The sequence below is a fragment of the Populus euphratica genome, unplaced genomic scaffold (assembly GCF_000495115.2).
Source record: "Populus euphratica unplaced genomic scaffold, PopEup_1.0 scaffold121.1, whole genome shotgun sequence".
NCBI lineage: Eukaryota > Viridiplantae > Streptophyta > Magnoliopsida > Malpighiales > Salicaceae > Populus > Populus euphratica.
Genome location: NW_011499968.1, coordinates 53,021 through 70,270, shown reverse-complemented (window position 1 = coordinate 70,270; position 17,250 = coordinate 53,021). Strand labels below are relative to the sequence as shown.

Below are 17,250 nucleotides of genomic sequence, written 5' to 3'. Positions count from 1 at the left end.
TGTGTTAGGTTCGCTGGAGTGGGGGAAGAGAGAATAGGGTTGCTGGGCTAGTATAGTGGAGAAGGTTGTTATACCATGGGCTATGCTGGGTGGTGGTTGGTAAAGGGAAGAGGGGGTTGAAAGCGGTGGGGCGCTTGGCAGCAAGACTGCTCAGGGATGGATGAGTAGAATGTGGTTTCCGAGATTAGGGTTAGTTCAAGTGGGTTTGGCCGACGATGGTGAGGGCAGAGAGTAAATGAAAGGCCAGTGGTTGTGATGGGTAGTGTGGCTAGTCGAAGAGAGAACAAGATTAATGTGTTTTTTTTTTAGCAGCATTTATAAGTATATTTTGATTGAGTTTAAAGTGTTAGCAAGCTTAAACTTTGTATAGTAATTTTCCCTTTTTTCACGATTTGACTCTAATAAAATAAAAATCAAACCTATCATAGATTCATTCGTGCCATATATTTAATCTAATTTCAAATACCGATATCAGAATTAGCAAACAGAGGGAGATATTTGTAGCTAAAATCATTAATATTTTGCCCTTTTTTTTTTTTCTTTGCAATGTAAAATGTAAAAAGATTGGTTAAGAATTAAATATTTTTATATTTTTAAATTATTTTGATGTACTAATATTAAAAATAATTTTTAAAAATAAAAAATATTATTTTAATATATTTTTAAATAAAAATATTTTAAAAAATAATCGTTATTAAACTTTTTTTTTATTAGTATTATTTTATAAATAATTCCCAACCATATTATAATAATTTTCGTTATAATTTTGAAATTTGAGTGAATCTAATATTGAAACTATGTTGAATTAAAAAAAAAAACTCGGCTGATCCGATAAATTGACTTAGTAAAATCTAGTTAAAAATTTAATTATAACTATTTTATTTTTTTTATTTTTTTATTAAAATAACAACATTTTAATTTTAAAAAATAAAATTAACTCCAATAACACCCAAACAGAGTCAAAACCTAAAAATTAAACCTTCAACTGGGTTGGTCACCTGACTGTATTTAAAAAGTATGGTCAAGGATTGTAGATGATTTGTCAAGGATCTGCCCCTCGTACATGCAATGCCAAGATTTTCAAAGTCTGGACTCCTGAAAAGTTGCATCATTTCCAGAAAAAACAAGCCAATGGTGTCTCCTGGTCAAGCATCTCATGAATTGTGGAGAGGGGTGGGTTAAAAGTCTTGGTGTCTGCGGCCTAAAATCCATGTTGAAAAGGACAATCTTGGTCGTGGTAGGAATCTCTCCTCTTCTGAGATCGGGATTAAATTCCACCATTGACGACAAATCAAGCTAAGCAATCACCCTTTAATTTATTTTCTCCAATTTTCAAATATTATAGCAAAAGGTAACATATGGCTGCTAGCTCAACTTTTGTTTTATCTCTTATATTTAATGCCATGTTCGTTTTCCTAGTGGAAGCATGATTTGTGATCCACACACACATGTATATGTATATATATATAGAGAGAGAGAGAGTAAGTTTTTTGTTTTTAAAAAATATTTTTTTTTGATAATTTTAATGTATTAATATTAAAATAAAAATATATATTGAAATTTTTTATGGGTATATGCTGACTGGCATGCATTAAATATGCTGTACCAATTGAATTAGATTCTGACCTGTCTTGGTGTACTAAATATGTCGTTCTATATATCCAGCATATGTTCTATATTAACAATAAAAAGTGTTGGAAGATATAAGTATATATTATTTGATAAAAAAGAGTATTATGTAATCAACAACGCAGACCAAGATTATACAAATGACAGGGCTAAACGTGACTGAAAAGGCAACTAGGGATTTGTTTACTGGTTTTAGGGTTCGATACGATGGTCTAATGAGATCCCCCAATTTTTCAACTTTAGAAGAAATTTTATATTAATTTTTCTAAAATAGAACAATCATATTTTTCTTATTGAATCCTACAATTGAAGGGGAAAAAAAAGCAAAATAGGAAGAAAGCTACATGAATGCCTTGACTAGGAACCTTCCATTTATTTTTGTATTTAAAAAAATTAAATTTATTTTCTTTACTTCAAATTAATCAAATTAATTTATTTATGTTTTGAAATTGTTTTGATATGTTGATATTAAAAATAATTTTTAAAAATAAAAAATATTATTTTAATATATTTCGGATAAAAAATATTTTAAAAAGTAATTATTACTATACTTTTAAACACTCTAAAATTTAAAAATATTTATATATATATAAAAAAAATTATATGATATTTTTAGATCTGGTGGGTTACATTCTCCTTACATTTTCAAATTAGTTAGGGCCATAGAACATAGAGGGGGCGGGGAAGATTCACTCAAATGCAAATTGCATAGTACGAGTCGTGCTATTAATTTTTTTCCCGAAAAATATTATGCCTCGACTAATATATGAATGGACTGAAGATGCGGTGATAGAGCTAGGATATAAAATCTTGAAGGGGCCGAATTAAGTTATTGATACATATTAATAATACACATGCCTATTGCGCACGTATGCTAGTCAATAACTTTGAAATAAGAGAACTATGTAAACAAAATATTTATACAATTAGTGTTACTAAAATTATAGTTTTCTAATGTCTAATAAAAATCTTATTTGTCCATGAAGTGGAGGTGTAAGGTTTTATTTCCTTAACTATTTATTAAAAACCTATGTTTTCTAATTTGACAGACATTATTGTTTATATATACATACATATATATATATATATATAGGTGTTTACGTAATACAAGGCATGTTATGACAACTTTTAAATATATAACTCGAGTTATAAGATAAAGATAATATCATATAAAAAATATGATTTAATTTATTCCAAATTAACATGTCAAATTAATTTGTAATTCTAATCATACGAATGAGATAATCTCCTAAAGAACAAATAAAAACAAATTATGAATCTTAACTCTTAATTGACTTTACGGATCTAATATTGAGTAATGAAATTTATAAAGATTTTAATTAAAAAACAACATAAAAATAAGTCAAGTTAACTCAGGTTAACCTATTAAACACTATACTCGAATAACGATGCCGAGATAACCTAATAAAAAGTGATCGAATTGAAATAAATTATAAAGTCTAGTTTTCATTGAAACACAATATTAAATACTAAAATTAAAATAAAATAGGTTAATTTGTTAAATTCATGACCTGGTTCATGAAACGAGAGCAATTCAATAAATCACAAGACTGAAATAATATATTAAAAAGAAAATAAAATAAAAACAACTCGAGTTAACCGAGGTTAAAATACCAAAATATGTGACCTTAATAATAAGACCAGGATATTTATATAAAAAGAAAATCAAAAGAGAGTATAAAATTTAATTTTCAACCGATGTAATATTAAATAATTAAATTAAAAAAATAAAAAATAATTCAAATTAATTTCAATTAATTTATTAAATATTATTTTCAAGTAACGAGGTGAGGTGAGAATAATCCTAAAGGTTATCTCGTTGTTACAAGAATATGTTAACAAATCTAATATTAAAAAAAAAAAAAACAATCTTATTCGTGAACACATTCGAACATGTATATGTACTCGAATTACAGGTGACTGTGGAACTAGCTAGCTGGCCTGGAATTATTATAGGTTTGATTCAACAATAAATTAACCATGACATGTGCATATTTACGACACAAATGCGACATGACTCGCTCTTCCTTCTTGTTCACATGCCAAGATTAAAAGAAATCATCCTTTATGGAAGTCCTTTTCCTAAGCAACATGAGAGAGATTGATAGTGGGATTCCCAAATCTTGATCTTGATAACATCGTTCCAATATGCTTATAGTAAATTATATATATAGTCCTAATTTACCTTATCCCTTAAATCTATGAATCTAGGGGCCGGGGCATCCACAATATGGAGACCGAGAAACCCTTAAAAATTGTAGCTCCTAGCTAGCTTCTCCTCTTCTATATATACGGAGGTTCCACCCCCTCCATCTACGCATTGAGGTGAAGTAGTGTGTCCATGGAATAGAGATCAAGAAATGGGCATGTTTTTGGAGAAGCAGACATGGCGTGGTATTGATCCGGCTCATCTTCTGTACTTGCATCAGAAGTTCTTTGCTGAAGACGAGCCGAATCAATATCACTCTTGTACGCTTCATTCTCTAATCTTTTATCTGTTTCAAGAGTAGAAGAAACACACTTTTAGCTGCTATTTATGATGCCTGATGGTGTTAATTGATGGAGTTGCTTTCTTGAATATTTTTCCTACTCTCTTTTTGCCTCCTCTACTTTTTATATTGAGATTTCTTCTTCATTTTCTCTTGAATGAATGATGAGCCTTGCACTTCATTAATTAAACTAGTTGATTCTGAAAAATACCTTCATTTATAGTAATGATGAGCCTTGCACTTCATTAAACCAGTTGATTCTGAAAAATACCTTCATTTATAGCGTTGAAGACATTTATCTCTGGACCAATACAAGCAGAAAACGCGTAAGGAATAAAGTTTAGATTCTAATGTTATTGATATATTATAATTGGATTAATTAACTTGTTTCCAATCTTTTCTTCTATTAGTTTTCTTTAAATTCATTGTATTTCTCATAACCATTATCTAAATGGTTGTTTCATTAAAATAAATCAATTATTATAAAAAAAAATTCAAAACTATTTTAGAAATATATTTATGTTGTATCATTGTTCCTTTTTCCTCGATCAATATATATATTCCTGAAAACACTGATCAAACACAATATTAAGGCTCATGAGAAGTGTTTTTGTCGATGTACCAGTTCTCCTTCCTATCACTGTTCAAAACATTTGTTGATGGATTAAGTTTAATTTCTGATGGTGTCTGAGGTCTTCTCTTCTTCCCATTTTGATGGATATTGCATCATTGAGAAACACATTGGCTATAATTACTAAGATGTGCATCCCAAAAATCTCCTCTGCGAAATTTGGTCTGAAAATCAAGTTCTGAGTTACTGTATACTGCCAAAGAAATTAAGTAGTAATTAATGCCAGGGAGTATGGCAACAGCAGGATAACAGCCATTCTTATATGTCGCCATAGCTAGGCTGATAATTAAGCAGTACTGCTCCTTCATGCCTGATATATTTCATGTTTCTGCTGCCTAGGTTTTCATCATATTGCCATTTTGCGCAAAAGTTAAATACCGTCTTAATCAAATTTAAGATACGTGAAATATTACATATTTTCTAACAATGGTCATTCGCTAATTAATATCAGTTGAGCTACAATTAGTGCTACAATTAGTTTACTAATTTGTAAAATTACCTTAATTAACATGCCTAACTAGCTAGATATATACTTTGCCGTCCAAGCTAGCTATAGACTAATAGACATTAATTTAACCCACTGGTGTTCACATATTAAGCTCCATTACTGATACGTACCCTCGTTAGATTATTGTTTGAATAAAAGTATAAAAAATTAAACTTCTTATGATCAAGATTGTGATTAGTTAGAGTCTAAGGATAGAAATAAATAATAGATAGATATAAAAAACGACATGAACTTGCTTCATGTAAAAAATAGAGATGAAAATATTAAAATAAATATGTTTTTTGAGACATGTAATTAACTAATGTCCCAAACTATGGCTGTTTTTCGTTTTTTTGATAATTTTCTTTTGGAAACATCAACAGATAGCTTTGACTATTTATGTATGGCAAACATTATGGTATAAATTAATTTTTTTAAAATTAAAATTTAAATAACCGATCGCTATAATATTTTAATAACCGATCGCTATAACTAGCTCATGTAGGAGAAGATAAGATTCTTAATTGATAGATTAATGGGTTTTTAGTGTAACCAATAAAGAACATCTTAGCTATGGCTGCTTTTGCAACCATGGCAATCAATGTCCATACCTGCAGATAATTTCTTTTTACCTGTAAAGGGATAATATTATTTAGTACTCGGTCAAATCTATTAACAATAACTGAGTGCATATTCAGGTGTTGTAAATTTTCCCATGGCAGCACAACCTTAGCCCATGAATACACTAGGAAGCTAGGAGGGACTTGGAGTCTTGTTAATTAATTAGCTCAATTGCATGCCCAAAGATTTTGATTTTGATTTTTTTTTTTGTTTGGGGGGGGGGGGGGGGGCGCATTTGTCACTTCTTTTTTATTTGAAGTGATCAATTCTATGTTTGTCTCGGCATTAATTTGATTTCATTGTACAAAAATACATGGAATCTAATTTCTTTAACAATTGAAATTGATTAAAAATAAAAAATACATGTGAATCTCCTTCTAAAATAACTAAGAATATCCATTATTATATATTTTTATAATAAATGTTATTATTATCTACAACTACAATCCTTTCTAATATGATTTTATAAGAAATACAAAGTTGTCATTACAACATTTCATTGGTAAAGCTTTTATATTTTTCTTTCACATGATATCTAATTCATTCTCTACTAATATTATTTGGATTTGAAAAAAAAAAATTAATAAAATTCTCAATCTCTTTACAATAATTTTCTATATACCTATAAGATAAATCTTAATACATCTGAGAATAATTATTTATTATTTATGAAATTTATTTAAAATATTAATAATAATATTTATTAATAATATAACTATCAATATCAATTTAAAGTTCAACTTTGATAATTAAAATAAATTCATAATCTAATAATCACTTATCATTTATACAAAAAATTAATGTTGCATCAAAATCTAACAAACAGTAAACAACAAGTAATTGGTACCAATTAATTTATCTATGTTTTGTTTAAACTTATTCAATCTAAATTAATATAATTTAATTATTGTTCCATAAAAAAAATTTAAACTTAACAATAAAATTAACAAAATAAAATTTATATTTGTTAAATAACTCATTAACTTATTTTTTGTTATATTAATGAAATCACTGATAAAATATGTTTTAATTTTTTATTTTATTATCAAGTTTATTAGTAATTACAAAGGTAAGATATTCTATCACCAATGATGTTGGTAACTTTCAATATATATTTTTCACCCCTAATATAATTAGGTATAATTGATAAATACTTTGTATCAATAATTATATTACTATTTAACAATTTTTTATTAGTGTTGAAACAAGAAACAAAAAAGACAAGATAAATGGGCTTGTTTTTATATTAAAACAGTAAAAGTTCAATTTAAAATTATCCCAAACATATATTTATTTTTATATTTAAAATTCCATCACTCTAATCACTTCGAACAAAAACTAATCTTATCGTCAAATATCCTTATGGCTCTGGTGCCAAAATAACATATTTTCTCTCGTATCTCTCCTTTTCAATTTTGTATTTACAATCCTGAGGACGCCATTTCTGTTTCCGACCCTGCCAAATACTTGCACAGAGATTGCATGCCATTACCTCCTTGGTGTAATCAAACATATTGCAGCGTTTTCATGTATGTGTTCCTGGATTTATAGGTGACTGTGGAGTTTATAGGTGACTGTGGAGCTAGTTGGCTGGCTGTAATGGAATTATTAAAGTTTTGGTTCAACAGTAAATTAACCGGGGGTGCTCAAAAAACCAATAATTGATAATATTTATATTATTTTATCAGGTCCAACCTGTTGATGTTGGTTAATGCGAATATTAACATATTACAAATAATAAGTAGTAAAAAAACAAATAAATGAATATTAATTATGAGTTAAATATGGGTTGTGATTTTAAAAAATCATCTATCTTGCATAACTCATACTCATTATAAATATATTTTTTTTTGTCCTCCTCGCTCTTCATTTTATATATACTATAAAGTACATGGCAACAAACAATTATGTGTCTTTTAAAGTGTATTATTTTAAATAATCAATGAATGAATAAGAAAATTTACATACTTAGCCTACATATATTTGTAACATTTATAAAAAATTCAACTTAACCCTATATATACCTAACTTGTTGGGGTCTATTTTTTTTTTTTGAATAAATCAGATATGAATATCAAATATAGCGTGGATACAATTATGGATAATAACCCGACTCAACCCAACCCGACCACCCATGAATAACCCTAAAACTAACCATCACATGTGCACATTTACAACACAAATGTGAGATGACTCGCTCGTCCTTCTTGTTCACATGCCAAGATAAAAAGAAATCCTCCATTATGCAGGTCCTTTTCCTAAACAACATGAGGAGGATTGATAGTGGGATTCCCAAATCTTGATCATGATAACATTGTTCCAATTAATATGCTTATATAGTCCTTGACCTTATCCCTTAAATCTAGGGGCCGGGGCATCCACAATATGGAGACCGAAAAACCCTAAATATTGTAGCTCCTAGCTCCTCCTCCTCTTCTTCTATATATATGGAGGTTCCAGCTCCTCTATCTAAGCATTGAGGTGAAGTAGTGTGTACATGGAAGAGATCGAGATCAAGAAATGGGCTTGTTTTTGAAGAAGCAGACATGGCGTGGTATTGATCCGGCTCATCTTCTGTATTTGCATCAGAAGTTCTTCGCTGAAGACGAGCCGAATCAATATCACTCTTGTACGCTTCGTTCTCTCATCTTTTATTTGTTTCAAGAGTAGAAGAAACACACTTTTAGTTACTACTTATGATGCCTGATGGTGTTAAATGATGGAGTTGCTTGCTTGAATATTTTTCCTCCTTTCTTTTTTCCTCCTCTACTTTTTGTATTAAGATTTCTTCCTCATTTTCTCTTGAATGAATGATGAGCCTTGCACTTCATTAAACTAGTTGATTCTGAAAAATACCTTTTCAGGGTTTTTTTTTTTTTAAGATTTCTTGATCATATTAAGAGGTAATTTGAAAACATGCTTGAAATCATGTTTTCTAAAAAATTAATTTTTTTTGTTAAAATAATTTTATTATGTTTTTTTTATTGTTTTAATGTGTTGATATCAAAAATAATTTTTTTAAATTATATTTTTTAATATATTTTAAAATAAAAAATATTTTGAAAAGTAAAACCCTGCAGTACCCAAATAAGATATATATGATATATCTCGACACAAAAAGACAAAAACAATAAAAATATATTTTAAAATAATAAGAATAATTTTTTATGTCATTATCTTTTTGTTTTAACCAGACAAATTTCTATAATTGTTGTATATTTCTTTTCTATTTGAAACACCAATGAAATGCAATGTTAAAACTCATGAGAAGTGTTTTTGTGGATCTACTAGTTCTCCTTCCCATCATTGTTCAAAAAATTCGTTTCTGGATTAAGTTTAATTTCTGATGGTGTCTGAGGTCTTTTCTTCTTCCCATTTTGATGGATGCATCATGCATCATCGAGAAGCACATTGGCTATAATTACTTCGATGTGCATCCCAAAATCTCCTTTGCGAAATTTCGTCCTAAAATCTGTTATGAAATAACAAATATTGAATATCGAAAAAAAAATTACAATTATAAATATTCAAACTTTATAATTGATAAATATTAAAAAAAATTATAGTTATAAACATTCAAACTTTATAATTACTGCATCTCCAATTAGCTAATGGATATTAAAGATTAAAAAGAAAGTTTTTTTAAAAAATAACAATTATAAAAAATTTAAATTTTATAATTGTGAACTTCTTTTTTTATGATGGATATTTTGTCGTATTGATCAACCTGTATTAATTATAATTTTAGAATTAAAATTAAAATTATATTTGTAATAATATTTAACAGATTATGTTGTACTATTATTTAATAATTAAAAAAAAATATACAGTCTTATTCTCTTTTTTTCATTCTTTCTAAATCAAGTTCTGAGTTACTGTAAACTGCCAAAGAAATTAAGGGGCAATGCCACAGAGCATGTCAACAGCAGGAAACTAATACATAACCATTCTTATATATCGTGTTAGCTAAGCTGATCATCAAGCACTGCTCTTTCATGCCTGATTCCATGTTTCTGCCCAAGTCTTCATCATATGGTCTCACCTGCTTCCATAGATTGTCACTCTGCGTAAAAGTTATACCCTCTTAATCAAATTTAAGATACGTGAGATATTACCTCCTTAATCTTCCAACAAATGGGCAATGACGCTGATTAATATCAGGAGTTGAGCTACAATTAGTGTATTTATTTGGTAAAATGACCTTGATTAGCATGCCTAAGCAGTATACTTCGCCGTCCAAGCTATAGACTAATAGACATATAGCCCATTGGTGCTCTTATATTAAGCTCCATTGCTGATACCCTCGTTAAGATTATTGTCTGATTGCGGATTTAAAAAACAAAACTCCGTACCATTTACATATTAAGAAAATAATGCTGTGCTTTCTGCTAAATTTCCTGAGAATCTAAAGATGACTTTGAATGATGGAAACATCAACAGGAAAGTTTAACTGTTCATTAATTTAAGGCAAGCATTATGGTATAGTGTGAGAAGATAAGATTCTTAATTCATAAATTAATGGGTTTTATTGTAACCAATAAAGAACATGGCTGCTTTTGCAACCATAGCCACCAATGCCCGTACCAGCAGGTAATTTTCTTTTTAATATTAATTATTTAATACTCGGTCAAATCTACTAGCTGGGTGTTCCTTGGAATCTAATTATATGTATGTGTGTGTGTAGGTCTGGACTCCATGCGTGCAAAACCAAGCAGAGCTTGAATTAAAAAAGAAAAAGAAAAAGGGAAACAGCTACAACAACAAATTAGTGAATCAAAGAACTATTTCGATATAAGTACTTCGATATAAAATATCAAGTAATGCCGTAAAAACATAAACCTTTGTTATTTTGTGTTAATATAAAATATAAAAGTGATATGAACCAAATTTATGATAATTACTATTACCATAAATTTAATTTAAAACCGTTATATATATATATGTATATATTATGTTAGCTAATTTTATATTAATTTTAGTAATTTGTCAGTGGTAATAAGATGGATGGTTGGTGGGGATGGTGAAATTATATTTTATAAGAAAAAAAAGTTTGGGGTTAATTTTTTTTTTTATCTTACACCTCATTTGTTTTCATGACTTAACTGAATTTTTAAAAAATTAAAAAATTTTAAATTAATTTTTTAATAATTTAAATTATTTTCTATACTAATATTAAAATTAATATTTTCAAAAAAATATTATTCTAATATATTTCAAAATAAAATAATAATAATAATAAAAACAAATAACAAACATTACCTTTGCGATTACAGTTACTTGGCGCCTTTTGTACGACAACGTCTCTCATGCTCCTGGCATAATTCCCATACTCGCACTGACTAACTTCAATTCATAGACTATCACCTCATGATTCTCCACGTGTCCCATCAAATACCAAAACATCTTGATTCTATTACGTGGCAAGACCTTATAGATCACATGCACAATAACCATGGTGTAGTGATACACAGTGTTCGTTGACTCCAAGTCTTCGGTTAGGTGCTAGACCATAAAGAAACGATAAATTGCTAAAAATAAAAATAAAAGATGAAGAAGAATTTCTTCCCATTTTCTTTCACTGCCTGCTACCCTCTCCCTATCTTCATCAAACCCTAAAGTTTTAGCTCTGCATTGGAGACTCTGCTGGTTTTTACTTTCTGATCATCAGGTCAGTTTTCTTTCCGTGTGTGTTTGTAGGGGTTTGTTTGGTTGCTGAGAAAGTTGGCATCCCATAATGTATTAATATGTGTTTTGTTTCAAGTTGGACTGTTTAATTTTTTGATTAGGAATAATTAATTAGATTAAATTTCTAATCAAATTATGACAGGTTTCATACACACACACCTTTCTTTTTATTTTTTCTTTCTTTGGTTTTTTCTGTGCTTGCTTAATGATTTATTAGTGAAAGATTATAGGAAATTTGCTGCGTTGTGTGCCAAATCTGATTATCTAGACATCCAATGTGCTGCTTTATACCTGAAACAAAGTCTCAATGTTATATATTTAGATAGGTTAAAGAATCATTTCAATTTAATAATTTAAATTGTTAAATAACTTATCAATATATGATATATTATTTATATTATTTTGTTTTTTAATTTTATTAAATAGATAGAGATTATAAGATTTAAAATCATGATAGTTTGGTCATCAACACTTTAATAATATGTTAAAAAATTATTTTAACTTTTTAACTTAAATTATTAAATGAAATTTTAATATATAATTTATATTATTCTTTAATAAAATGCAGATATCATTTAAAGACTACAAATTCAAGAGAAGAAAATTCAAGAAATTTTGAAAATAATTGATTTTGTCATAGGTATGTATTCTTGATTTAGATCCTAGAGTCTTAGCAAACATGCATGCGTGCGTGTGTGTTTGTATGTGTGCGAGCGCTTGCCAGAGAAATTAGTTGAGACTTCGGAACAAGGATTTCATTATGTATGCAATCGCGAGTTTTAAATTATATTTTAAGAAATATCAGTTAATGACATTGCGAAAATCTTTCAGTTTTGACTAGACTATGATGATACATGAGATTGTTTTCGAACCTGACTCTTAGTTCAGCTGTTTGAATTTTGAGAAGAAATTTTGATTTCGTTTTCCCCCTTTTGGCAAGTGATACAAGAAAAATCCATCTGGTGTATATTTTCATTTTATCTTTTTACATTTGCTCTCAAAGTTGTGTTGTTTGGTTGAAGAAGAATACGTCTATTGTCTTAGAAAATTTTCTGAAACTGATTGCAGACACGGGTACTTTCTTGAATGTGAGTTGGATTTCTGGCATTGCTGTCGGAAGATTTCACGAAAGCGTTGGACTCTTGATTCGTTAATTTTGCGACTTTTAGGTAACTTGATAAGGGTTGGTGATCTATCTGTAGGTTTTCCTTAGTAATGAGATGGCAAGGGAAGTTATTGTCAATGCATCAATCGTTTCAGTATCGGAGTTGCTTTCACATACTGTAGATTCCATATTTGACACAGTACATGCAGCTAAAGAAGTGCTCATTCAAAAGGAGAATTTCAAGAGATTCTTGACGTACTTGGAGAAGACAGCATATTTCTTGAAAGATTTAGCAAGGTTCAACCTAGAACATTCTGAGAACTTGAATAATGCTGTAGAGATTCTAAATTGTGAGACTAAAGTTGCTAAGAGGCTAGCTGTTGAGTGCAGCAGCAAGAACAAGGTCTATCTCTTTCTGAATTGTCGAAAAATTGTTAAGCATTTGGAGGCGTGCACGAAAGAGATCGGTCGTGCCTTGAGTCTCATACCTCTTGCCTCTTTAGATGTTTCATTGGGTTTAAGTAATGAAATCAGCAAGCTATGCAAGAATATGCTGGATGCAGAATATCGAGTAGCAGGATTGGAGGAGGAAGTCTTGGGAAAGATTGAGTGGGCAATAAATGAGGGAAATGTAGATCAATCTTATGCAAACAATTTATTGGCTAGTATTGCTGAAGCTGTAGGGATCTCTGGTGATCGTTCAGGTTTGAAGGAGGAGTTCGAAGAATTCAAGAACGAAATTGAAAATGTCAAGCTAAGAAAGGACATGGCAGAAGCTATACAGATGGAGCAGATCAGTTCGTTTCTTGGAAAGGCTGATGCCACTACATCTTATGAGGAGCGAGAAAGGAAGTACCTTGACAAGAGAAATTCTCTGGGTAGACAAGCTTTGGAACCTTTCCATTCATTCTTTTGTCCAATTACTCATGATGTAATGGTTGATCCTGTGGAAACTTCCTCCGGTAAAACATTCGAGAGAAGTGCAATAGAGAAATGGTTTGCGGAAGGGCACAACCTTTGTCCCTTGACCTTCACTACCTTAGACACTTCGGTTTTACGACCTAACGTAACTCTTCGTAGATCGATTGAGGAATGGAAGGAAAGAAACAACTTGGTTATCGTTATTTCCATTAAACAAAAACTTCAATCAAATGAAGAGCAAGAAGTTCTTCAGTCATTGGGCAAGCTGCAAGATCTGATGGCAGAACGAGAGATTCACCAAGAATGGGTGATGTTGGAGGACTATGTGCCAGTTCTTACTGGATTTCTTGGTGCGAGAAATCGTGAAATAAGAATCCAAACTCTGTCCATCCTTTGCATCCTTGCAAAGGGCAGTGACCACAACAAGGTACATCTGAAGACCATTTTCTTGCTCGTGTGCGCACGCACGCACACACACTCTATTTAATTGTTCATCATTGATAAGATAAAAAAAAAAAAAAAACCTGAACTAGCCATGTAATGTTCTTTGATGGGTCATCATGTAAATAATCTCACTTTCTTATTTTGTTCTTTTAGCAACATAAGGGAGGATGATACTTTATCAATTCCGAAGAAGATGGATGCCCTCAACTTTCTCATAATTCATCTTTATATGTGTGTGTGTGTGTGTGTGATTTTCAGATGTTTTATCAAGTTGAACATACTATTTTGGCAGGAAAAAATTGCTGAAGTAGATCATGCACTTGAATTTATAGTTCGGTCGCTTGCACGCCAGATTGAGGAAAGTAAGTTAGCCTTGCAGTTGTTACTTGAACTATCAAGAAACAATGCGGTGCGAGATTTAATCGGAAATATTCAGGCCTGTATTTTTCTCCTAGTGACCACATTAAACAGTAAGGAAATTGAAGCTGCCAGAGATGCAGCAGAGCTTTTGGAGAATCTGTCTTTCCTTGATCAAAATGTTATACAGATGGCAAAGGCTAACTATTTTAAGCCATTACTGCGACTTCTTTCTTCAGGTATGCTTTTATAATGGTATTTATATTTCTTCAATGATGAATCTAATAACAGGTGTGCTACTCAGTTGATTTAGCGTTTCGCAATGATTAAAAATTCTTATCATCAAGAAATCTTGGTCATCCATATGCAAGCTTTACTCTGATAAATATCACCGAGTTCAAATGTCTGACCAATGTTTATATTTCCTTGAGAAATTAGTGATCAGCCGAGGATAATTTTCTACATCATTGCTTATTAAGATGTGTGTTTAAGGTTGTTTGTCTATGTTCTTATCTAGTAACCTTTTATCAAGATGACTACGATTCATTTCTTGTCACATGATGCAGGGCCAGAAAATGTTAGAATGGTCATGGCTGGGACATTAGCAGAAATTGATTTGACTGATCACAATAAATTATCCTTGTTTAAATATGGGGCACTAGAGCCTCTTCTTCGGTTTCTCTCGAATGACGATTTAGAAGTGAAAAAAGTGGCTGTTAAAGCTCTTCAGAACCTTTCAAATGTACCAGAAAATGGTCTTCAGATGATCAGAGAAGGTGCAGTTGGACCTCTTTTTGAAATTCTTTATCGACACGGCTTATCATCACCACGTTTGCGCGAGCATGTTGCAACCATAATTATGAACCTTGCCATAGCAACCACTTGCCAAGAAGCTGATCATGAGCAGATCTCATTACTGGAATCTGAGGAAGATATTTTTAAGCTCTTCTGTCTAATTTCCTTGACGGGTCCGGAGATTCAGAAGAGCATTCTTCGAACTTTTCTTGCAATGTGCCAATCTCCTTCCGGTGTAGAAATAAGAGAAAAACTGAGACAGGTATGCAATCCTATGAGCACTTTTAGTATCAAGGAGAAGAACTCTGACCTTATTATATCCACGGCACTTTCAGATAATGCATTGTTCTTTTGCATACCCGGATTTTCTTTTCTGATCTTGGAACAAATGATCAAAAATCATTTTTGTATGAAATTGCCTATTCCCTCATTTTTTAATGCTTTTGATATTTGTAGCTCTCTGCTGTCCAAGTATTGGTTCAATTATGTGAGCATGATCATAGTATAGTACGGGCAAATGCCATGAAGCTGTTCTGCTGCTTGACAGAAGATGGTGATAACAGCATCATTTTGGAACATGTGGGTCAAAGATGCATTGAGACCTTGGTCAAGGTCATTATGGTATCGACTGATGTGGAGGAGATTGCTGCATCCATGGGTATTATTTCTAATCTTCCTGATGACCCAAATATAACTTTGTGGCTTGTAGATGCTGGGGCAGTTCAGGTCATTTCTACCTGTCTCACTGATGAGAGCAGAAATGCCTCACACAGAAAGCAGATAACAGAGAATGCCATTAAAGCTCTTTGTCGTTTCACTGAGAGTCAGGAGTGGCAGAAGAGAGTAGCCAAAGTTGGAATTATTCCGGTGCTTGTGCAATTACTGGTTTCTGGAACTGCTTTGATGAAACGAAGTGCTGCCATTTCTCTTAAACAGCTTTCTGAAAGTTCAAGTTCCTTAAGCAGCCCAGTGAAAAAACGTGGTCTTTTCTCCTGCTTGGCTGCACCAGTCACATGCTGCCCTGTACATCTGGGAATTTGTACAGTGGAATCTTCCTTCTGCATTTTGGAGGCTAATGCTCTGGAACCCCTGGTGAGGATGCTTGGAGAAGCTGATCTTGGAGTCTGTGAAGCTTCATTAGATGCACTCCTGACATTGATCGATGGACAAAAACTACAAAGTGGTAGTAAGGTGCTCGCTGAAGCAAATGCCATTGTTCAAATTATAAAGCTATTGAGCTCACCTTCTGCCAGGGTGCAGGAGAAAACACTGGGGGCTCTAGAGCGAATCTTTCGACTATTTGAATTCAAGCAAAAATATGGAAATTCAGCCAAGATGTCATTAGTTGATATAACACAAAGGGGAAGCAGTAGCATGAAATCCCAAGCAGCTAAATTACTTGCTCAATTGAATGTTCTTAATGAACAATCCTCTTATTTCTGATTGTTCATCTGAAAGATTTCCATTCTTTTTACACATGTATTTAACATTTCCTTCTGATAACTTGCCTTTACACTATGTTAATGAAATTAGAATTTAATTCTTTCACATATTTCCTGTCATGTTTCCAAATTGTATCCTATTTGCTATTCAGAAACCTTTTGCAGTCATCGACAAGGCTAGATTCGTCGACCTCGGATAAGTACAACGAAGGTTCTGCAAACATATAGAAGATACCCAGTTAGATAGCAGCTGCTGTCCTGGAAAAAAATATTCATGCACGTCTTAAAAGAAACAGTAAAAATCTAAGAATTTGGTACAACGAATAAAAAAATTAGCAAAATATTAAAGGAATAAAAAAAAAAAAGAGCTTAAAAAAGGTTACACATGTTAAACCAGAAACTATTATCCAACTCGTTCTCGTTGCCTCGAAGAAAGGTTTTGGCATTGTTCACGCACCTCTAGGATTTTTGTAATTTGCTTATGTAGTGAATGACCATATAACCCCTAATGAATTCAATAATTATAAGACAACCATATTTAAAAGACAAAAGTATCCCTAAACCAAAACCAAAAAAGCAATGATTTTTACGTTGAAGGCCTATGAACTAGTGTATACTGTATC

General features: G+C 31.2%; 1 protein-coding gene across 2 annotated transcripts; it reads left to right on the top strand.

The window, feature by feature from the left end:
- The first annotated feature begins 8,223 nt into the window (after positions 1–8,223).
- Positions 8,224–16,737, top strand: LOC105139062 (U-box domain-containing protein 44-like). 2 transcript variants are annotated; one of them, XM_011045365.1, is made up of 5 exons: positions 8,224–8,507; positions 12,632–14,016; positions 14,326–14,629; positions 14,957–15,447; positions 15,642–16,737. In XM_011045365.1, the coding sequence occupies exons 2-5, from the start codon at positions 12,784–12,786 to the stop codon at positions 16,626–16,628; spliced, it is 3,015 nt and encodes a 1,004-aa protein (XP_011043667.1). In that variant the 5' UTR covers positions 8,224–8,507; positions 12,632–12,783; the 3' UTR covers positions 16,629–16,737. The 2 variants fall into 2 exon arrangements, with proteins under 2 accessions (XP_011043667.1, XP_011043665.1); XM_011045363.1 differs by lacking the exon at positions 8,224–8,507 and adding an exon at positions 11,212–11,546.
- The last annotated feature ends 513 nt before the right edge of the window (positions 16,738–17,250 follow it).